Source organism: Adelges cooleyi, unplaced genomic scaffold (assembly GCF_023614345.1).
Source record: "Adelges cooleyi isolate 19-005CV unplaced genomic scaffold, UGA_ACOO_1.1 ACOO_flye_CR_arks_rails_tigmint_CR_PRNA_108, whole genome shotgun sequence".
Classification (NCBI taxonomy): domain Eukaryota; kingdom Metazoa; phylum Arthropoda; class Insecta; order Hemiptera; family Adelgidae; genus Adelges; species Adelges cooleyi.
The window spans coordinates 12,949,659-12,972,070 of NW_026095761.1; the positions used below are offsets into that span (position 1 = coordinate 12,949,659).

A 22,412-nucleotide genomic window follows, 5' to 3' on the forward strand; every position below is an offset into this window, starting at 1 on the left:
AGATGGTATAATGTATTTTATTTTCTATGCATATTATTATAATGGAGGATGAATTAACATATTATTGTTTTTGTCGGTTAAGCAGGGTCTGATTTTAGACATTTAAAACCATAAAGCAAAATATCTTTTGGGGTTTCCCTTCCATAAATCAAATAAATACCTCACCAATTTTCCCCCCATATTACTACCATTAAAGGCTACTCGATTTAACAATATTACAAATTTTTTTTTGAAAGGGCAGCCGCCACAAAAATCATGTTTAATCTTTACTATCAAAGCTCTTCCAAAAAAGTATTTACCTCATTTAAAATTTCAACCCCAGTTAAATAACTTTTTCAAATGAAAAAGCATAAAGCTTTCTGTAGTTAGAAAGCGTATTTAAAAACACTTTTGATTTTGTATATTTATTTTCTTTTTTGCCTAATAAATAATGTATAGATGGTCTTTCCTGTAACTACAAATCGACCGACATTTCACCTCACTATACATAAGAATATAGTTATTTTCCCCTCCTTAAACATAACACTTGAAACGTTATTGCTAGTCATCAATATTGGTCTCATTATGTTTTACCACTACAATTGCATATACAATAATAAATATAAAGTTTTTTTTTCTTTTCTAGCTTCGAAGGTTTTTATTTTATGGAACTAAAATATTTTCTAAGCCACTGAACTGACTTCTTGATGTGTCCAAAAATGAAAAATATCACTCCTTCTTTATCAAAATCGAGAAAAACGACTAATTAATGTATAACTTTTTTTAAAAATAGTTCAATTAGTTAGAAATTTGTATGGAATATTCTTTAGACAAAACACAAAACAAAATATGTTAAATTTATATTAATAGTTAGTATTATATAGGTATTCATCTTAATTAAACTTATATATTAATGCTAATATTGTGTTAATCAAATTTGATTCCTTGGGCTAAAGTTAATCCAGATCCGTAATTAATTGTAATTGTAGATCTCCTCATATATTGTTTCCACGAGTCAGAACCAGATTCACGTCCGCCTCCGGTATGCTTTTCTCCACCAAACGCTCCTCCTATTTCGGCCCCATTTGTTGGAATGTTAACATTAACGATACCACAGTCTGATCCTTTGTGACCGATCCACTAAAGTTAAATTAAATAAATAACTATTAGATTAATAACACGCAAATTAAATACTAAACCTAAAAAAAATAATTGTTAGTCTAACATTTATATGAACCAAACCAAAGTTAAAAAATTTCAGCGAGGAAGTTTTTTTATTAATAGATAGGATTTTTATATTATAATTGTACAATATAAAATTTATGAGGACTATTTTTAAAAAATCTGAAACAATCGTAAATTTTTATTTTTAAGTAATACACAGTATTAAACATACTTTGAAAACGGTTTCAATGCTGTTTGTAAAAACACTAGACGACAACCCTTGATCGACAGAATTATTCCACGCAATAGCTTCATCAAGATTTTTGTATTTTAAAACATAAACAATGGGAGCAAAAGTTTCTCGACGTACCACTGGTGAATCATACTCTAATCCAGATATTATTGTCGGTTCTACAAAGTATCCAGGTTTATCTAAAACCTATAACAATAGTTAATAGTATCAAATAAGTCTAAAACACTGAGTTAAATTTAATTAATAAAAGTGTACTCCTTACATTTCCTCCAAATTCAATTTTTCCACCCTCATCTAAAGCGTCTGTAATAGTTTTTTTAAAGTTTTCCACACTTTGTATCGTATGCAATGGTCCATATAAAGTGTTTTCATCTAAGGGATCGCCTAATCTTTGCAGGACACCGGAGTATGATTTTACTAGGTTATTTAAAACCTCGTCGAAAATTGATTCATGTAAAATCAGTCTTCTGGTAGTAGTACATCTCTGACCTGCCGTGCCACAGCACGCAAATACTACAGATTGGGCAACCATGTTTAAATTAGCATCGGGTTCTACAATGATGGCGTTATTACCGCCAAGTTCCAATAATACACGGCCGAAACGTTTTTGAACTTCAACACCAACCTGAGTAAATAAAAAAAATTATAAGTGATACAGGGTGTAGGATTATTTTGAGTGTTTTTGGAGTTTGAGTGATAACAGCAAAAATAGTCATAAGCTTGAGAGCTGAAATTTTTAACACATATAAGAGTTTGGCTAACAATATAAGCTGTGCAAATTTCAGAAGCCACGAATAATAAACATTTGTTAGTCACAAAGTAAATCAAATGTGAATGTTTTTTTGCTTATGAAACATACTTAAAAATCGATAAAATAATACTGTCTGGCATAGATTATTATTTATTATACATTATTATGTAGAATTTATTAACTGTAATAGTATATTTAAAGTATTCATCTAAAAAAAATCCCTGGAAATTAAAACTCAGTAGTAAAGAACTATTTTAATGTAAAATATTTTAAACGTATTTGTAATATGATAAATAAAAGCGATACCAATTTAAACTTTTTTCACTAACATCAAAAAGATTTACACAAGATATTTTAAATATACTGAGCAAAAGACAATTAAACAAATCTTACTTTGGACTCGAGTGAGTTCAATGTAAAACAAGAAATATACCTGTAAAACAACAAACAAAATATAAAAAATATAATTATACTAACTTTTTGACCAACCGAACAACTTCCAGTAAACGAAAGTAAGTTTATACGTTTATCGTTAACCATTAATTCTCCGACATCTGCATCACCTGTGCATAGAGACAAAACTCCTTTAGGTACACCGTTTCGCTCCAAAACAGATGAAATGATTTTTGTCGTCGCAACAGAAGTAAGAGAAGTTGACGGAGCTCCTTTCCAAATCACCGCATTTCCGCAAACCTAAAGTATATGTGTCATATTATTGTTTGTATCATAGTATATGTAATAAGAACAACAGACCACTAAAATGTTTTACCATCGATAAGGCACTGTTCCAACCATAAACGGCAACAGGAAAGTTAAATGCACTAATGATTCCCACCAGACCTAAAGGATTCCATTGTTCGAGCATCATATGGTTCGATCTCTCTGATGGAAATATTGATCCGTTAAACATTCTCGATACTCCAACAGCGTAATCACATATATCTATATATTCTTGTACTTCGCCGATACCTTCTGGTAAAATTTTCCCTAAAATAAAAGTTTTAATTGATTATTTTTTAAAAAATATTATTTTTTTTTATAATATTTACCCATTTCTAACGATACTAATTTTCCAAGCGGTAACAATTTACTTCTTAACGCGTCACCAATTTGTCTGACAATTTCTCCACGTTTAGGAGCGGGTAAATCGGACCACGAGTTCCAGGCACCTGAAGCAATCGACACACATCTTTCATAATCTTCTTTGCTGGCAGTACGAACTTTAGCTATTGGAAGCCCATTCGCCGGACACACAGACGTAATAACCTAAAATATTCTAGTAATAAAATAATTATCAGATTTATTGCTTGTCGTTTTACGTTTCCATTAGCTTTCCAGTCTCCATCGTAAACTCCTGTGTTTTCTTCATTTAAATCCAATTCTTTAAGAAAAGAATATTTACTATTATTTATTAAAAAACTACTATATCGATTACAATTAAAACTAAGCAATTTTGGGAATTTTAAATTCCTTAAGATATTAAAACTACAATAATGCATATCTTTTTTTCTTAATATTATACTTCCATTAAGAACAGCATTAAAACCAATTGTATAATATGTTATGTAGACAATCAATAGTTTTATATTTTACCTGTTTATTAAGTATGTGTTATCTTATCTTTTATGAGCAACACAAAATAAAATCAACCTTTGCTTTATGTTTATCAGAAATTGTTTATTTATTCAAATATATGCTACTAGAGCATAGTAGTATTATAAAGTAAAAAATGTACTTAAAACTCTAGTACAGTTGTTATAATTATTTATGTTTATATATATGTATATATATTTTTTTACAGATTAATGTTTACTGGTTACATTTACAAAACTAGCAGTATTGGAAAAATATCTAGCCGAACTCGTACTAGTATTTTTAGATTCGGCCGCTTGAGGGTTAACGATTTCCAATCCCTAAATAACATACATATAAATTTGTATTAGTTTAAGAGTATAATTTGTGACGTATACATTTTACCACGTCCACACTAGCGAGCCAAACTCTGAACTACAACACAAACGTTGCAGAGTTGTACATTATTATTCAAATAAAAAATTATTTATAAAATCATCTATAGTGTATTCCAAATGAGAATTACGTGGTTGAAAAACTAAAAAGAGTCAGGTGTAACACATTTTAATTTATGCACCGATTTATTCTTATTTGAAACAAAGCATACTTTTTCCAAATAATATAATATAATACATATTATATACCCACAAACACACACACATATATTTTTATGTTGGAATAGTATGATTCTTCATTCAAGTAAATTGTAAAAATTCAAATCATTTTTTATTTAAATAATAAATTGTGGAAAAATCATTCAATTAACGCGTGATTACACCATATTGCACATGTCAAACGAATGTGTTGCAGTTTGCAGTTTGCCGTCGGCTAGTTTGGACAAGGCTTTACAAATACCTAAGATTAAATATGTTTAAACTCTTCAACATTAATTTATGATTTTTGTAAAAAAATTTAATTATTTTACTCTACCTGAAGTGGAGTAAATGCTACACTTGAAGCAGTACCGGAAACTTGTTTTTTCACTGAAGTCGCACCACCCCACGCTTGTTGTTTTTGTAAATTTTTTTGTAGAGTTTTTGAAATTCGAACCTTGGTCTTTTCATCAACTTGGGCGTGTCGAATTCTACCTGTTCCTGACTTTCCAATAGTTCCACGAGTGTAACCCAAATCTTCTTGATAAGCGTCGTCTTCAATCTAATTTATATCAGTCTATTTTAACTATTTTTCTTACAACCTATCTTGTATGTACATGTATGCATAAATATTTTACAATAACTCACGTCAGCGAAATTCATTCTATTAGCTTGTTTTCGTAATTCTGTAACAGCAAAGCGTTCTTTCATTTTACGAACTCTTTTGCCTCCTCTCTTCTTTCGGCCAGGATCAACGGGCTTAGGTAAAGGCTTAACAAATTTGACCGGAGGCGGTTCCTTTAAATCAACAATAGAAATTTAATATTAGTATTATGAAAAAAACCTCAAATTATTTATTTTAATAGTTACCGTCAATTTATCCAATTTTTTTTCAATATCTTCTTTTAACGTCATTCCAATATGACCATCTACACTTTCATGTGCAGCGTCCACTCTAGCAGCTAACGTACTTTTAGTAGCTACTAATCTGGCTGCTTTTCTCCTTAAATCCTAAAAAAAAAGGAAAATATATATAATACAGGTGGCCCGATTCTCTATTAAACAAAAAACATTTTCCTATTTTTTCAGATTTTTGAAAGAATTTGTAGAGGTTGTTTGTAGCGCTTTTTTTTATAAAAATGTAATTCTTTCAATTTTACAGGTATTATTATCAGGTTATTTTCAAAAATTCAAAGCACATTGGGAAATATATTTTTTTCTATTTTGTTTTTTAACTTTTAATTTTATGAGTGAAAAATCTAGATTTATTTTTTTAACTTATCGAAAAAAATGTAAGGGCAACAATAAGGGTTGTTTTATCAGAATTTTCAAAAATGTCATCTTTTAAAAGCTTGTCTCTATCAATATTGTTTTAATTTAACCACAAAGTAAAAATTTGTTCAGCAGATAATTTTCATGTGTGTGTGATTTTTACTTTACATCTAAAAGTATTTTTATCCCTGAAAACTTGAAATAATTAAATGTTTACATAAAAGCGCTTCTAGCATTCTCTACAAATTCTTTTAAATTTAGGAAAAATATAGATATATATATATATATATAACTTAAGTACAAATAGTTATATTTTAATTAAAAAAATTAATACCGGTGGATTATTTTGGACTAACGAACAATGAAAAATAAAACCAGTATGTGGCATTGCGTTGACTTGTGAAAATCCGGATAAAAGTTTTTTTTGAGATCCCAACAATAAAACATTGCATGCTGGCATTTTGGATAAATTTGTCAATCCTCCTGCTACGCCTAGTTTTAATAACAATAAATATTTAAAAAAAATAGTATTAATTAGATACAATTTTGACTCAATATAACATACCCATAATTTTAGCCGCCGTCGAAGCACCAACTATAACGGAAAGATTTGGAGCGATAAAAGTCATTCTACTTTCTACATACTCGTATACTTTTAATTTCAATTTATTTAGATCAATAGCCATGTCACAGCCCTCACGCACTTCTATTAATTCATTGTCTGTTAATAATTGCCTGTAACATTAAAGTTATTTTATTTATTAAAGCTAAAAAAAAAAAAAATTAGTTATAAAAGATGTAATTATAAAAAGGCTAAATGACAAAAAGGTCTCAATGATCAGAAAACCAAAAGAAGAACATTAAAGAGTAGTAATAAATTTAGTTTTCTTTTTAATAGGGTAAATGTTTTTTTCGACTTACCCTTGGGTAGTAGATGCCGTGACAGAAACTACCATAATAGTAGCTTGGGTAAGGAAAGTAGGAAGTACTTCATTGTTTTTTGACTGTTCAAGAGTATTTCCTAGTTCTTTAACTGTCTGCACGTATTCTAATGGTCCAACTACGAGGGACTCTAATTCAGGAAATCTCTTTGAATACTTATCTCGAACAAATTTATGTATCACCACTAAACAAATTTTTTTTAAACTGTTTAGAAACTTTACCGGTTACACATTATGACTCTCTTAAATACATACAAATTTCATCATCAAATTCCACTATTAAATTATTAGCTTCGACAATTAAACGATATTCAGGGTCGGTTTCAACGGGGCCTAAAACTTCATCGGCCCTCCTTTGTCGATTTTGAAATACGTCTATTTGCTGCATAATGTCTTCGAGCCGCTTGGAATCTCTAAGTTTGGCGAGATCACGTATTTTGACATTTTTGAATTCTACAAACAAAAAAACAATAAATGAGTAATTAATAAACATACCACACACACATGCTAGTGCATAAAAGAACAAGCAAATGACTGTTTTTTCGATGGTTGGATATCTTTACACGACAAAACTTCCATGGTATATTAAGAAATTGAAAATGTACATTACATATTTTTTAATTAATTGAACAATGTTTTCATACAAAACAATACTTTGTCAGCGAAGTAGGATAATACAATTATATAAAGGTTACTTATTTAACATAAAACTTACCAGATTGTTTCAAAACTAATGCATTATCTTGTGGTATATCATTGGCTTCCTCTTCAACGACCATCGGCTCAATGTCATCGTAGCCATCCTCTTCCAAATCCGCAAGCAGTTCTTCGGCTAAAGACATTGTCAATCACCGACTGTGGAATTTGTTTTTTTTTTAAATAATTAGCCCGGAAAATAAATAATAGCTTATGTTATTAAAAAAAAAAAAATTGTTAAACTTACTCGTAAAAAAACAAATATTATAATAAACGCAAATGAAGCAAAAGTAATTTTAATGGACTCATGTTATTGAATTAACTTAGACCACTGAAATTGTAGATAATATTAAACTTTGTAATTTGCATTTTGTTTACATATTTTAGAAATCATTATAAATCCGAAATCGTAAAACCGAAAAAGCTTCAAACCGCAAGCGTGTGATGATTATCGTCAATCACCTATTCGGTTACGGCACGATTGATATGTTAAACCACGGTTGCAGTATAGTCATGGAAAACAAAAAAAAATGTCCGAATAGATAAACTGATAAGCCATTGCTGATAACGGTTTTAAAAAAATTTTGACTTTTCAATTTTTGTGAAATATGTCAATTGTCAAGTGTGTCTCTTCACTCTTGCAGTTAGCTTTCCCATTAACAGACGAAAACAGTTAACCAATAGCTAATGTAAGTGTAAGATTTTAATTATTTTATCTAGAAACATAAATTCGAGTATTACACAGGATGGTTCCTTAAGTATAACATGCTCAATTTTTCTTAAAATAATAATTGCGATTTGTAGTTTTTATTTTGGGAGACACTAGTTTATGTTATTTTACAATATTAGGCAATATTCAAATTTGTATTTTTACCCAAAGCTCTATTAACTTTTAAAACTTCAATGGTAACAAATAGTATATATTTAATTAACTTTTTATTAGAAAAATAATTTGCTGAAAATATTTATCGAACTATAACTAATTTTGCATAGGTAAGTATGTTTAAAGTTAATAAAATTTTAAAATTTGATAAGATGAATACTTCGCTCTACCCTTCAGACAATCCTAAGCTCTAAAACTTTAATAGCTTTAAAACTAATAATTTAGTATTGTAAAATGACATACGGGATAAGGGACACTTCATACATTTGTACGGTTTGCGCATAACTACATCACAAATCTCCATCGACAGTAGAAATCGAATAATATTAAGTTCCTTCATTTTTCATAATATTTAATTTTTCTATAAAAAACATTACTTACTTTTATTGTTAAACTATATAATTTTTGGCTTTATAATTAACAACTGTGATGTTTTAAAAATTAACTTAAGATTTTTTTAATAAATAGATATTTTATTAATTAGTTTTAACTATTGACAACAAAGCCATTGTGAAGTAGTTGCCATTGTGCAAATAGTTTTATTGCAGAATTTTAGTTTAATGTTATTTATTTTCAGTTGATGATATATGAAGTACTGTTATGAGTAATTCTTACCAAAATAAATGGAAAGGCAATGGCCGAAAAAATTGGAAGAATTATAAAAGGAAAAATAACCAGTTTACTACAGATAATCATGAATGTCATTCCAGTAATTCAGTTTCTAGCAATGAAAATGTAGAAGATAGCTTATTTCAAGGTTGGAAACTATATTTTCCCTTTGAAAAATATGATAAAGACAGTTTAACAGTAAAATATGCATTAGCCATCAAGTCGTTCCTCAATAAAGATAAACAAAATATTTCCATTGAACAGCTTATTGAAAACAAATCATATCTTTTGAATGTCGAACTTTTATATCAAGATGAAGATTTCTCATCAGTTTGGTTAAATTTTTGGGAGGAGTTGACTAATCGACCAAATTACACACTGCTGTGTTTAGGTCTTGCTATTCATCAGTACGCATTGGATGAATTGAACAAAAGTATTGAAAACGATTCTTCTGTGTTCAGAGACTTGCCAATTATACATCCTAGAGTTATAAATTTTGGTCCCCATTTTCAATTGAAATGTTTAAAAGCAGATACTGATGGAAAATTAGTTTTAATATACGGTACAGTAATAAAAGTGAGCAGTCTAAAATTTCAATGTTCGTGTTTAGGTTTTACGTGTAATTCATGTGGGTCTGTTCAAAGCGTACGGCAGCCCGACGGTGTGTTTACAAAACCCAAAAGTTGTGACAACGTAGCCTGCCGCAATCGTTCATTTGTTGTTAATAAAAGTTCACCTCTCACTCAAACCATAAATTGTCAGACGATTAGAGTTCAAGAACTACAAAGTGACGATCAAAGAGAAAGCGGTAGAGTACCCAGAACTGTCGAATGTGAGCTTACTAACGATTTGGTTTACACGTGTATTCCAGGAGACGTAGTCACAGTAACTGGAGTCGTTAAGAAAAAAACATGTACGCAGAATAAACAAAGTGGTCAAAACAAAGAATCTAATACGTTTATTCAATACATTGAGGTTGTTTCTATACAAAATAGTAAAAATCAATCCAAAGGAAACGTAACCAGCACTAATGTACAATTTACAATGAAAGATTATTATTCAATTCAAAAGCTTCATTCTAAACCTCATCTTTTCGAGCTCATGGTTAACTCGTTGTGTCCTAGCATATACGGCCATGAGATGGTGAAGGCAGGATTACTATTGTCTTTGTTCGGAGGTAGTAGTTCAAATCAAACCCGAGGGGATGTTCATGTTTTAGTCGTTGGGGATCCCGGACTTGGAAAATCTCAAATGCTTCAGTCAGTATGTAATATTTCTCCTCGTGGCGTATTCGTCTGTGGAAGTACTTGTTCTTCAGCTGGGTTAACCGTTAGTCTGACACGAGAAAAAGGTATAGATTTTTCCTTAGAAGCCGGAGCAGTAGTGTTAGCCGATCAAGGTGTTTGTTGTATTGACGAGTTTGATAAAATGACACAAGATCATAACACACTTCTAGAAGCCATGGAACAACAGACGATAAGTATCGCAAAAGGAGGAGTAATATGTTCTCTTCCTTGTCGTACCACTATAATGGCAGCGGCCAATCCAATAGGAGGTCACTACGACCCCGGGAAAAGTGTTTTGGATAATTTGAAAATGAGCCAAGCGATGTTGTCGCGTTTCGATTTAATATTTTTGTTGTTAGATACACCAGACGAGTTTGCTGATAAAAAATTAACAGCTCATGTTCTGAACATGCATTCGACTACAATTAAGCCTAGTGAAAATGCAAGCGGTTCTTTACCAATCAATACTACATCTCTTAAAGACAGATTATCGGTAAATTTTGAAAACGGTGAATTTATTTCTCACGCGGAATTGCGTAAATACATTGCATATGCCAGGAAATACGTCCCGTTTCCGACACTGTCGGATGATGCCAAAAAAATGCTACAGGAATTTTTCATTGAACTTCGCAAAAATAATCTAAGCTACGGTATTCCAATTACTGTAAGACAGCTTGAGTCCTGTATTAGATTGGCACAAGCACGGGCAAAAGTAGATTTACGGGAGGAAGTTACCGCGAAAGATGCTTATGAAGTTATCGAGTTACTTAATTTTAGCCTCGTAAAAACTCAGTGTGATGAATTTAGCGGTTTTGGTTTTAAAAAGAATGCAAAAAAAATGGGTGTCAGAGCACAGTCAAGAAAATTACTAGCTGAACTACAAAGACATGGTAAAACCGAACGTTTATTTAGTATCGATCAGATGAAAATGTATGCGAATCAATTAAATATACCGGTATTGGACTTTTATAACATAGTGGATTTATTGAATAATGAAGCGGTTATTATCAAAAAAGGAAATAATATGTATGAATTAAAAATATAACATGTATTTTAAACATGATGTATACCTACTTTTTTTTATTGGAAATATATGAATCAAGATTTTCACTTTGAGTACGTTTATTCATATATTTTTAACGAATCCTTCCAAAACATCGTCCTGTTTTCATTTCGCAATAGATGTTCAGCGAGCATTCAGTCTACTAATTGTGTGCGGTTATCGATTTGTCTTCTATCTAAGTGTTTATTTATAAAATATCACTCTTACTGGATGTCCTTTGTCATACATTATATAAATTCTTCCATATTAAAATAATATATAATAGAATTATTAATCATAATCTATAACAGTAATAGTTGATTATCTTAGTAGGTTGACTTGCTATGTTAACAACATTAAGTTAACACATTCGTTTTATTATTATAATTCTGTTAAAATTTAATCTTAGGTTTTTAATTTACAGATGGACAGATCTAATTTATGTGGTTGTAAAGGAGTTAGAACTTGTTTCGTGTGTGAAATTCAATTCAATTTAAGTCCTACAGTTGACGCGAATATCCTAAAAGTAAACAATAACAAACACGTTATGCATTTTTGCCTTTAAAAAATGATTTACACTGTGGTTTAATTTTTTCAGAAATTATCTTGCGCCTCTTTTTGTGCCGAATGCAATTCGTTGTGGCAAGGTTGGAATGCCAATGAGTATAAAAACCATCCTGATCATGTCGGCAAGTGTTATGATTTAAATGGAGTGTACATTCAACACGATTTCATCGACAAAGAAGAGGAGCTAAAGTTAATCGAGAGTTTAGATGCTATGCCTTGGGACGTTTCTCAAAGCGGTCGTAGAAAACAAGTAAGTCATATTTAATAAAAACAATATTTTATTTATTTTCTCATATTATTCAATATGATGTTTTAGAACTTTGGACCGAAATGCAATTTTAAAAAAAGACGTTTGTCGATGGGAAATTTCAATGGTTTTCCATTGCCAACTAAGTTTGTACAAGATCGCTTCGAACGGATTCCCCTTATGAAAGATTTTCATACGATTGAACAATGTTCGTTAGAATACAAATCTGAAACCGGCTCTTCGATAGATCCTCATGTCGATGATTGTTGGATTTGGGGCGAAAGAATTGTATCTTTAAACCTTTTAACGGATTCGGTTTTAACGTTAACTCCTCATCGTGCCAAATACCAAAATCAGTATAACATCGACTATATACCAAATGATAAGGATTTGTTTTTACCATTGAACAAAACAGATTACCCCGTAGACGTTATAAGAATACCTATGCCAAGAAGATCACTTTTAGTGTTGTATGGAAATCCTCGATACCTGTGGGAACACTGTATACTCAGAGAAGATATTCAAGAAAGAAGAGTTTGTCTGGCGTATAGAGAATTTACACCGTCGTATTTAAAGAATGGTGAACACTTCCAAGAAAGTTGTGATATTTTAGAAAAAGCAAAAACATTTTGGTGAATAAAATAATATGTGTAGTATTGTGCTATTTTATTACAATACTTACGATTATAATTATATAAATGTATTAATTTAATATTTTTCCTAACGCATGTGATTGTTATAGATTATAATAATTTATATGAGTAGAACATCTGTGGTTTAATAAAATATTATATACCTAACAACTGTTTCAATATAAGTATAAAGTATGAGTACAAAAGAAAAAGAGGAAAAATAGCTGTAAAAAGTAAAAACGTAATTCCCTTTTACATATACATTTTATTAATTTAATACCAAAGAATTTAAGTTATTTAATATCAGGTATATAAAAAATAAAAGTACATAAGTATTAACCTGATTTTTTAAAACGTTAGGTCAAAATATTAAAACGCAATTGTTGTCGTCCTCCAAGTAATTTATACATTTATGTCTGTTCGTTTTTTTTTCGATATTTTAAGTATTAATTTTAAAGAAATGGTCTACAATTCAAATCAAACGAAAATTATCTAGATTTGTTTTATCTTTATCATCTTCACCTTTAAAACTGTATTACTGATATTTTATTATGAAGATATAATTTATTTTGATTTAACTATTAAAATGTATATGCGTACATTGTTGAAAAACCTATTCCGTATTCAAAATATTAAACAGTGAATTCTTTCTTATATTCTGAAGCTTTAATTCTATTTACATATTTTATAGGCATGCTAAATAAATCTGGAATCTAATCATAAAAACCTAAAAAAACGCCCTTAATAATTACACATGAATTATACACCAATTATTGTATTATGGATATCTTATAAATGTGTTTCACATTTAGTTGGTACCCTAGGTAAAGTCTTTCCTGTTTTTATTGTTGGTGTTCACAAGGTACACTTTTTTTAAAATATGATAATAGTTTTGTAAAACTTGTAGAAAATTGACCTAACATTAACTTATTATCCATTTGGAAATAGTTAAGAGTTCATACCTATATAATATAGTGGCTTGTTCAGGATTTAGAGTGCCCTCTTAAACTTTTTTTAAGAGGGCAAGTACCTATTATATATAAAGCACGTACGCGTTATAAACAAATAATACAAGTTATTTAATTATAAATTAAAATACAGTAAACGAATCCGAGGATTAATAACGGTAAGAAGAAGAAGACCTTTTTTTTGACAAATTAAAATCACTCGCCAAAACACACGAAAGCACGATGCCCAACATCTGAAACACACAACACGTTTCGTACCAATAAAAAACAATTATTATTAAACATAATCGCGTTTTCAATTTTATTTCCACCAGACATATACCTGCAAAAAGCTATTCCCATCGCAACACACCCCAGAGTGCTGGCGTTCATAGGACTATAGTCATTTCTCCCCATAAACAGGGCATTAGCTTCGTGTAATAAAATCAATAATAAATATATATTTTTCATACAACTAGTGGGATAGATACTACTAACATTAATATGTATAGTTTTTATCTGTATTTTTATGTTTTAGAAGCTCTGTATTAGTTTTTTTTATGATTTGTAGTCTGTAGTGAGCTATGAGGGAAGGAGATTTTCTAATATTTTCATTGCTTAAGCACCCACCCAAACAGATATAATCTCTAGACTATACTTGTACACATAATAGCTCTGTATTCCCTCTTCCACCTCTTCGACGCCACTTTAATGTACCACAACACATCTTCAACTATTTTTTAACCTCTTCTAAATATATAAACTTATGCTGGGTCACAAAAAACTGGGTATTTTATGAACAACATTTGAGGATGTAGGTACGACTTGTATCGACTTTTTGTCAACGTTTCGGTGTAATGACCTTTTGGGTCTGATGTGAAATCGGCACGTGTGGTACATTCATATTTAACAATGAGAAGTTATATAATATAATATATAGATATATGTACATGTTAGTCCTAATAAGTTGTACAATGTAATAAATATGTATATGTATCTATTAGCCCTGATAAGGGTGGGTCCGTTACATCGGAGAGAAAATTAATTTTTTAAGTATGAATGTACGCATGTTCGTAATGTAAATACTATAAACACACTCCATATTGGTACAAGGCACAGGCTTATTAACCATTTGATAATAGCAATTAAGTATTTATTAATAAATGATAATCAGTATATGCGCAATAATGTACCTATAGGCTATACTTTACATTAGACAACCAGTGGCGAAGCGTCATAGGAGACAAAGAGACAATGTCTACCCACTTATAATACAGACAAAAAATTTGGTTTTATTTTATGTGTACAAAAAAGTTTTAACCAATTTTAATGTAAAAGTATATTTTTTTGTAATAGTATTCTTAGAATAGAGTAGTTGTGGACGCGGATCAGCGGGCGGTCGCGCTGCCGGCCGCCGGGTCTATCCAAATTTAGTATAAAAATAAATGAGACAATTTCAAAATTGTCTCTTTTGCCGGGCGCTGTATGCAGGGGGAAATGGAAAACGGCGGGGATTTATCGTTGCGCTATGAGACATGTCTCACCGACCGCCGTTCATATTATTATTGTTTTAGTAGACGGTATCAGTTATCCGTTATCGATGTACGTCGTATCGGTTGTCGTGTTGTACGTTTTCAAATATGCCTATGCCATTTAGTTTATTAGTTTTTGAACATTTATTTTTTACAGTATAGATAAAATAACATATACAGGGGGCGCAGTCCCCCTGTCAAGTCACGTAACACCATTTTTTTTTCAATGTCTCCCCGATCTAAAGATCCACGCCTCGCCACTGTAGACAACACATAAATATTAATACATATATACTTACAAATATCATCAAGTTGAAATGTAATAGTAAATATTTTATCGCAAAGGAAGCTTTGCTAAACATTTTAAACAGTTATTATGCAGTTTTAATATTTATGTAAATACTATTAGCACACCCCATATAGGTACAAGCCTATTAACCATTTGATAATAGCGATTAATAAAAAAATGATACTTTACATTATACATACATATTAATACATATATACTTACAAATATTATCAAGGTGAAAATGAATAGCAAATATTTTATCGCCAACGAAGCTATGCCCAACATTTTAAAACTGTATTAATAAGCGGATCAATTTTTAATGACTCTAATAACTGATTAATATCGATAACAAATCTTTATAAAAAAAATATTTTATATTTTTCAAGTAGATACAATACAAAAAATTACAATATCTATGCTAAATACTATAGTTGCAGTTATAACAATGTCTGCCACGTATTTTCTACTTAGCCTAATTTGTATAACTGTTCCTTCCTATAACTCTAAAATTCCACTTCTTTATACATAGGACTATAGTACTGTTATTCGCCCCATAAATATGTTATTAGCTTGGTAAAATAATAATAATATTTTTCACACAACTATTGTGGGATAAGATAGTATATTAACTTTAATATTTATAGTTTTTATCCGTATTCGTTATGTTTTAGAAGCTGTGTATTAGTTTTTTTTTAGGTTTGTAGTTTGTACTTTATTTTAATTTTAATGTCTCCATTAGTTTATATATTGGTAGTTTTATTTTATTATTGTTTAAATTTGTTTATAGAAAACTGTACCTTGTGACTACGGGCGTTAATGTACCTACCGTGTAGGAAGAGGAGATACAAAAATAATAGCGATAATATAAACAGCACAAAAAAATATCAATATACAAACTATATTGTTTGCTTGAACTACATTATTTGATTGAAAAATATAACTTTTGGACGATGAATAATGATTTGTAAATTGTAATATGAATATTTTGTACAAACCTGTTAGGTACTCGTTTCTGTCGGTTAAACATCTTAATGAAGTAGATGCATTGCGTTTTAAACAGTGAAATCAAAATATAAAGTTAGAGATCCCACTTAAACTTTATTTAAAGGGCAAGTACTGAAGGTACCTATTAAAAAGCAGGTACGTGCTATGGATAAATAATACAAATTATTTATTTATACATTTTTAAGAATTAAGCTACAGCAAACTAATCCAAGGATTAATAACGGTAAGAAGAAGAAGACATTTGTTTGGCTAGTATTAGAGTCACTTTATAAGTTTATTTAATACAAATACAGGTGCGGTATAATATAATATTAAAATAGATAGATATATAACTTGTAATAAATTGTCACCAAAACATTTTAAACGGGTGAATTTAATTTTCGGTAATGTCTTGTGTATGCTTAAAAAATGAATGTTATCTAGCTGCTTTAATTTCGATAACATTTTATATTATTATGGTTCTTTAAACTGGCTTGTAACTGCTCCTTATGGATTTCGACAAAGAACACGAAAGCACGATGCCCAACATCTGAAATACACGCCACGTTTCGTATCAATATAAAACAATTATTATCAAACATAATCGTTTTCAATTTTATTTCCATCAGACATATACCTGCAAAAAAGCTATACCCATCGCAACACAGCCCAGAGTGCTGGCGTTTTCTCTTACTATCATGGAAAGCGATTCGTAACACGGTTGTTTGAATACATCCGCCGTCGGATCGCTTGTTGAACACGTCTGATGGTCGATCACCCCATATCGTGTGCCACAGCATGACATGGGCAACTTGTTATCCAATATTGGATACCAGTCTTCCAGTTTTTCTGCCCCGCAACAATGTAGCTTTAGTAGACATAATAAAACAAAGTACAATCGCAATTGCGTTAACACATATTTCAAAGATTAATTAAATTCAATGGATAAAAAAAAAAAGTTTTTTTTTTCAATTAGAACTTTTTAAATTTAAATACTGGGTAATTATTTTATCGTGGGTCACTCAATATCTCACTGGATTTAATTAAATAATTGTCTTTTATTTTATTTTTACACATTGTTATGTTCTTATCCCCATTCCTAGTTAGTTTTTTTGTTTTGATAGCAACTTTTGAAACTTAAATAGTAATGCGAACATTTCATTAACTTTTTAAATTTTGAATAATGTACTAATTATTTAAATCGCTGTCAAGGATGTTGTGATAGTACAAAAAATAAATGAACTATCAAAAAAAAAAAAGAGTCCTAATTACTCAACTTATAATAATTACACATCACAATTTAATTTTTTAATTAGGATTTTGTAAAAAAAATTCCTATACCCAACTCCTTAATAATTGTAGGATATGGAAGGATAAGACACTTATTATCTCTTAAAATAATTGTAATTTTATAATGTTTCTTTTTGGAAACATTTTTGTTTAAAATTATTTTACAATATTAAAAAATTACTAAATATTTACCTTTTTTAGTATTTTACAGAACCCTATAAACTTTAAAAACTGAAATATAAATTCAACTAACTTTTTAACAGAAGAATAATACTAATATTAATGACCAGTTTTGAATAATTACTTTTAAATTTATTAAAGTTTGAAATTTAGGGTGGGAAGAAGAGTGGAGTGTAGTATAATTTTTATCAAATTTTAAACTTTAGTAACTTTAAAATTAATTATTCAACACTGCTTATCGAACGACGCCCAGTCAAAATTGTCAGCAAATTATTCTTCTATTAAAAATTTAATTAAGTATAAACGTAACCGCTTCAGTTTTAAAAGTTCACAAGAGCATTTTTTGAAAGAAAATAAAAAGATACAAATTTGAATATTGTTTAATATTGTAAAAACTACAGAATTGCAATTATTTTAAGAGGGAAAAGAGTGTGTTATCCTTAATGAATCATCCTAGGTATAATATTAATTTTACCTTGTATATAATTATAGATTGTAAAAATAGCCAGTGCAGTGGTGTCAAGAGCATAGCGGGGAGTGGGGACGGAGTAAGGTGTACAAATGTGAGTAAACAATTATTTAAAAAAAAAAACTATTAGTCATTATATTATTATATTACAGTGGTTTGTAGTTTGTCCCAAATATGTGTTATTTGCGTTGTTTTATTGTAAAGTTTCATAGTCTCATGTAGATTTAGTGTGACTACAGTGCGAGCTCTTTCCGATAAAATGAATCCTGCTAAACCACCAGTCAATTCCATTATAAAGCACGTTGCTAAAAGAAATCCGAACTGCGAAAAAAGTGACACATAATAAAAATGTACTTATAAATCCAATATATTAGATGGTAGTATCGTTGATACTTGAATACAGTGGCGTGTTCAAGAAGGGGGGATGCGATAGGGGTAATACATTTATTTTTGAATTTAGGGAACTATTAACCTTTATTATTCGTAATTAATTATATTAAATAGCTCAAATTCGCAGATAAATTTTTTTTTATATGGTTAGATAGTTTAAAAACACACATCGAAACACATGTTTTATTAGCCACAGTCTAATGTCTCTATGTATTATAACATATACAACAGCCCTTCCTTCTCTTGAGATGAACTCTCTAATACGCCACTGGTTGATTAATAAATTGAATACAATTTATTTTCGTATATACAGTTAACTTACAGTAAGCATCATGCAGTAGTTTTCTTTTAGTGTACCACAACATCCGAAAAACGATACCGTTAAAACGATAAGTCCCAAGATTATCAGCAGGGACGGTGCGGTAAAGTAATGCTCGTTAAGAAATTGTTCATATTGATTAAAAACATTTCTGATAGACAATCCGACCGATAAAAGTAAAATACCACTCAGCTGAAAAATTAAGTATCTTTTTTTTTAATTTAAACTTTTAGCATATTACATTATTCTAATATCTAAATTCTAATACATATACGCAATTTCTGGGGGGTGGATTCTTAGGGCGTTTAGAACCCTCATACCCCGCAGTAACTACATACAAATAAGCTACCCTAAATTGTTTTCCTCATTTACTATTATATTACTATTACTAGGAACCACCACTTGAATGAGTAATAAATACTGAGTTTTTTCAAAGGTCGGCGACTACATGTTATGATTTGTAGTTAGTACTTTATTTTAATTTTTTAATTTGAATGTCCCCAATTAGTTTATATTATATTGGTAGTTTTATTTTATTATTGTTCAAATTTATCTATAGCAAACTGTACCTTATGCCTTCGGGCGTTTATTAAATAAATAATATATTCATATATTTATAACAATAATTGCCAATTATACTTAATAAACCAGCAAGGTAAGAAATTACCAAAGTAGGGTCTAGTACCTATCCACAAATTCGAATCGAAGCGTTTTCTTGAATGTGATTTTATGAGAACTTTACATAGGTGCAATTTGGGGGGGAGGGGGTAGGTGGTCAGCACCCACAAAATTGATTTCCATAAGTAGTAAAGAGAGGAGATTTTCCAATATTTCCATTACTTAAGCACTCACTCAAGCAGATTATAGTCTCTTGACTATACTTGTTCATACTGAGCTAGTTTATAGACTGTGCTTGGTTAAGACTATACTTGCGGTTTACGCTATTTTCTTACTGTCTACAGATTCGTATCAACGCTTTGGCGTTTGACAGTGTTTAAATTTATTACATTTTTTTAAATTTTATATATCTTGGTAGTTGTCCATCATTACTTAACAATAGCCTCAGCTCTAACCAAGGAAAATTTTAATTATACTCAATTTAAATGACACTTTAATTTCACACAATAGCCTTGTATTTCCTCTTTCCGCCTTAACCGACTACACTGCTGGGTCACAAAGAACTGGGTATTTTAGGAAAAACATTATAGAAAAATACATTTTTAAGTATTAATGTACGTATGTTCGCTTAATTTGTTTTAATATTTATGTAAATACTATTAGCACACCCCATATAGGTACAAGCCTATTAACCATTTGATAATAGCGATTAATAAAAAAATGATACTTTACATTATACATACATATTAATACATATATACTTACAAATATTATCAAGTTGAAAATGAATAGCAAATATTTTATCGCCAACGAAGCTATGCCCAACATTTTAAAACTGTATTAATAAGCGGATCAATTTTTAATGACTCTAATAACTGATTAATATCGATAACAAATCTTTATAAAAAAAATGTAATTTATATTTTTCAAGTAGATACAATACAAAAAATTACAATATCTATGCTAAATACTATAGTTGCAGTTATAACAATGTCTGCCACGTTTTTTCGTATACTACGAATGTTTAAACAAGTGTCGTTTGCCAACAGCTGTGCTTTTGATTCGGTTCTAAACCTACATACCTACCCATATTCGCCTAACAACTTTGAAAAAAAATGTACACAATAACAACATGCACTTAAATATTATGTGTCTTTTATTTTATAAAAAAATATAAATTCATATTATAACAATTGTTGATCCATTGATTTTGGCTCTATAATATACACAAAATTACCTTTTACAATTTTTTTAGCCATATAAAACTTTGCATTTTATAACTGTAATATGAATTACGATTTTTTTATTTAAAAAAATATTGGTTATTTGTTAAACTAACAGAGGGGGATAGGATAGATAGTTTTATTTTGTAACAAGGAAGAAGTTTAAAGAGGCCACCATAGTCGAAAAAAATATACTTTACTTTTAATAGCAGCCTTATCAATTATTTCATCCGAGTCTACACGACCGTTTAACAACCATTTCTCAATAAACATTATCATAAAACTGTCTTATGACAACAAGGTATTCTTTAAGTATCATTTGACATACTATAGTTTCGGGAAACTACGCTCACATCTTAGTTGAGTGACTGAAAGATTAGGCAAAATAAGAAATAACATGTAACATAATATGTAGATAGGCATTGTTTTATAAATAATACTTTACCAAGAAATTAAAAACACTTTCATACTGTTGAAAAATAACAAACGTTCATAATTTTAGTTATACATGTTGAATTAATTTTATTATAAAAATATTAGTGATACCGTGGGGGCCACCGGGATATCTATTTTTTTTTGGATTTTCCAAGAAGTAAAATTTTTTTTTAAACTGTGTATTCAATTGACAATTCCTGTGTCTAATGACAGGAAATCTTAATGAAAAATTACACATTTTTTTTTTAATTCTATAATTTGTTTTAAAGATTTTTTGGAGAATGGCGGTTGGGGCTTGCTATTTAATGTATATACTAAGACCCTCCAGGCAGTTTAAGTTATTAAGTTAATAATTTCGGAGTAAGACATGCCCGTTTTCAAGTCAGTGGCGCAATTAGTCTTACAATTAGTTGTATGTGTGAATTTTCTTCTTGTATACATTTGTATATTACAATACAGCACAAGCTAATGTTTTGCACCCTGGCGATTTTAACTGTAATTATAATTTGTATGCCACTGTACTGTGATTTAAATAAAAAACGGTACACATATAATTCAAATGTGTTGCAGAGAGTGTTTAGATTATTCTTTTTGAAAATTAAAGTCCTAGTGCTTACGAATGACTCACTCAATACTATATTGGCCTAACTGAAGGTAAACAATCGGTGTACCTATATTTTATGGTAATAACCGTTAAATAACGATTGAGCCTATGTACGGTTGTGAAAATGTCAAATGTGAAAGCAATGTTAAAGCTTCGTGAGACACCAATGTGCTTAAAATTTAAGGTTTTTGTATATTTTTTAATAATTAAGTATTATTAATAAATAAATGTATAATATATTATAATACATATCGGGTAAATACCGATATATATATATATATATATATATATATATATATATATATGTTTAATACCTATAAATAATTTATAGGTTTTAAACATTTAGTTTTCTTATTTCATGATATTTTAATATTTATAGACAGGAAAAATACAGTTGGAATACCTAAATGAAAAGTCGGGCCAACTAATTTATTGTTTAATTTAACTATAAATTTAGTTATTCCTTCTAAACATATTTTATTGTGTCCCTTAAGTAACCATACTTTTGGTTTGACCAACTATGTATATTTTTCTGTGTGTGTACCTATTTAATAAAAAAACATGATAATATTTTTAATTATAAGTCAACTTATACCGTTACCAAGTAGATACCTACGTTATAATTTTTCTTATCTCGTAAGTCGT

General features: G+C 29.7%; 5 protein-coding genes across 5 annotated transcripts; 2 read left to right on the forward strand and 3 right to left on the reverse strand.

The window, feature by feature from the left end:
• Positions 1-824: 824 nt before the first annotated feature.
• LOC126839023 (putative aldehyde dehydrogenase family 7 member A1 homolog) lies at positions 825-3,699 on the reverse strand. The gene is made up of 7 exons (XM_050573940.1): positions 3,467-3,699; positions 3,197-3,413; positions 2,917-3,134; positions 2,625-2,840; positions 1,659-2,021; positions 1,376-1,582; positions 825-1,119 (listed from the first exon to the last, which is right to left on the reverse strand). Exons 1-7 carry the CDS (start codon positions 3,644-3,646, stop codon positions 907-909), a joined length of 1,614 nt encoding a protein of 537 aa, XP_050429897.1. The 5' UTR covers positions 3,647-3,699; the 3' UTR covers positions 825-906.
• A 167-nt stretch (positions 3,700-3,866) lies between these two features.
• Positions 3,867-7,654, reverse strand: LOC126841817 (U4/U6 small nuclear ribonucleoprotein Prp31). Its single transcript, XM_050578484.1, has 10 exons — positions 7,469-7,654; positions 7,241-7,380; positions 6,781-6,978; positions 6,506-6,710; positions 6,150-6,319; positions 5,919-6,076; positions 5,183-5,323; positions 4,961-5,110; positions 4,650-4,874; positions 3,867-4,060 (listed from the first exon to the last, which is right to left on the reverse strand). Exons 2-10 carry the CDS (start codon positions 7,365-7,367, stop codon positions 3,950-3,952), a joined length of 1,485 nt encoding a protein of 494 aa, XP_050434441.1. The 5' UTR covers positions 7,368-7,380; positions 7,469-7,654; the 3' UTR covers positions 3,867-3,949.
• A 143-nt stretch (positions 7,655-7,797) lies between these two features.
• On the forward strand, positions 7,798-11,175 carry LOC126838998 (DNA helicase MCM8-like). Its single transcript, XM_050573885.1, has 2 exons — positions 7,798-7,910; positions 8,682-11,175. Exon 2 carries the CDS (start codon positions 8,705-8,707, stop codon positions 11,042-11,044), a length of 2,340 nt encoding a protein of 779 aa, XP_050429842.1. The 5' UTR covers positions 7,798-7,910; positions 8,682-8,704; the 3' UTR covers positions 11,045-11,175.
• On the forward strand, positions 7,974-12,624 carry LOC126839006 (alpha-ketoglutarate-dependent dioxygenase alkB homolog 4). Its single transcript, XM_050573898.1, is given in 3 exon segments — positions 7,974-8,214; positions 11,466-11,858; positions 11,925-12,624. Coding segments are annotated over 2 exon segments (960 nt in total). The 5' UTR covers positions 7,974-8,214; the 3' UTR covers positions 12,492-12,624.
• Positions 12,625-16,531: 3,907 nt separating this feature from the next.
• Positions 16,532-20,488, reverse strand: LOC126843162 (CD63 antigen). Its single transcript, XM_050580527.1, has 5 exons — positions 20,271-20,488; positions 18,891-19,079; positions 18,329-18,499; positions 16,877-17,107; positions 16,532-16,789 (listed from the first exon to the last, which is right to left on the reverse strand). The coding sequence occupies exons 1-5, from the start codon at positions 20,331-20,333 to the stop codon at positions 16,724-16,726; spliced, it is 720 nt and encodes a 239-aa protein (XP_050436484.1). The 5' UTR covers positions 20,334-20,488; the 3' UTR covers positions 16,532-16,723.
• Positions 20,489-22,412: the final 1,924 nt, after the last annotated feature.

Coding starts and splice junctions, on each gene's coding strand:
- LOC126841817 (XM_050578484.1), bottom strand. CDS start 7,367: ATGTCTTTAGCCGAAGAACTGCTTGCGGATTTGGAAGAGGATGGCTAC. Junction 6,979..7,240: donor ATTAGTTTTGAAACAATCTG/GTAAGTTTTATG, acceptor TTTTGTTTGTAG/AATTCAAAAATGTCAAAATA. Junction 4,875..4,960: donor ATAGAATGAATTTCGCTGAC/GTGAGTTATTGT, acceptor GATATAAATTAG/ATTGAAGACGACGCTTATCA.
- LOC126838998 (XM_050573885.1), top strand. CDS start 8,705: ATGAGTAATTCTTACCAAAATAAATGGAAAGGCAATGGCCGAAAAAAT.
- LOC126843162 (XM_050580527.1), bottom strand. CDS start 20,333: ATGTTGGGCATAGCTTCGTTGGCGATAAAATATTTGCTATTCATTTTC. Junction 19,080..20,270: donor TTTTCAACTTGATAATATTT/GTAAGTATATAT, acceptor TTAATTTTTCAG/CTGAGTGGTATTTTACTTTT. Junction 18,500..18,890: donor ACTACTGCATGATGCTTACT/GTAAGTTAACTG, acceptor CTTTTTTCGCAG/TTCGGATTTCTTTTAGCAAC.
- LOC126839023 (XM_050573940.1), bottom strand. CDS start 3,646: ATGCATTATTGTAGTTTTAATATCTTAAGGAATTTAAAATTCCCAAAA. Junction 2,022..2,624: donor GTTGTTCGGTTGGTCAAAAA/GTTAGTATAATT, acceptor TTATTTACTCAG/GTTGGTGTTGAAGTTCAAAA. Junction 1,120..1,375: donor GCATTGAAACCGTTTTCAAA/GTATGTTTAATA, acceptor ATTTAACTTTAG/TGGATCGGTCACAAAGGATC.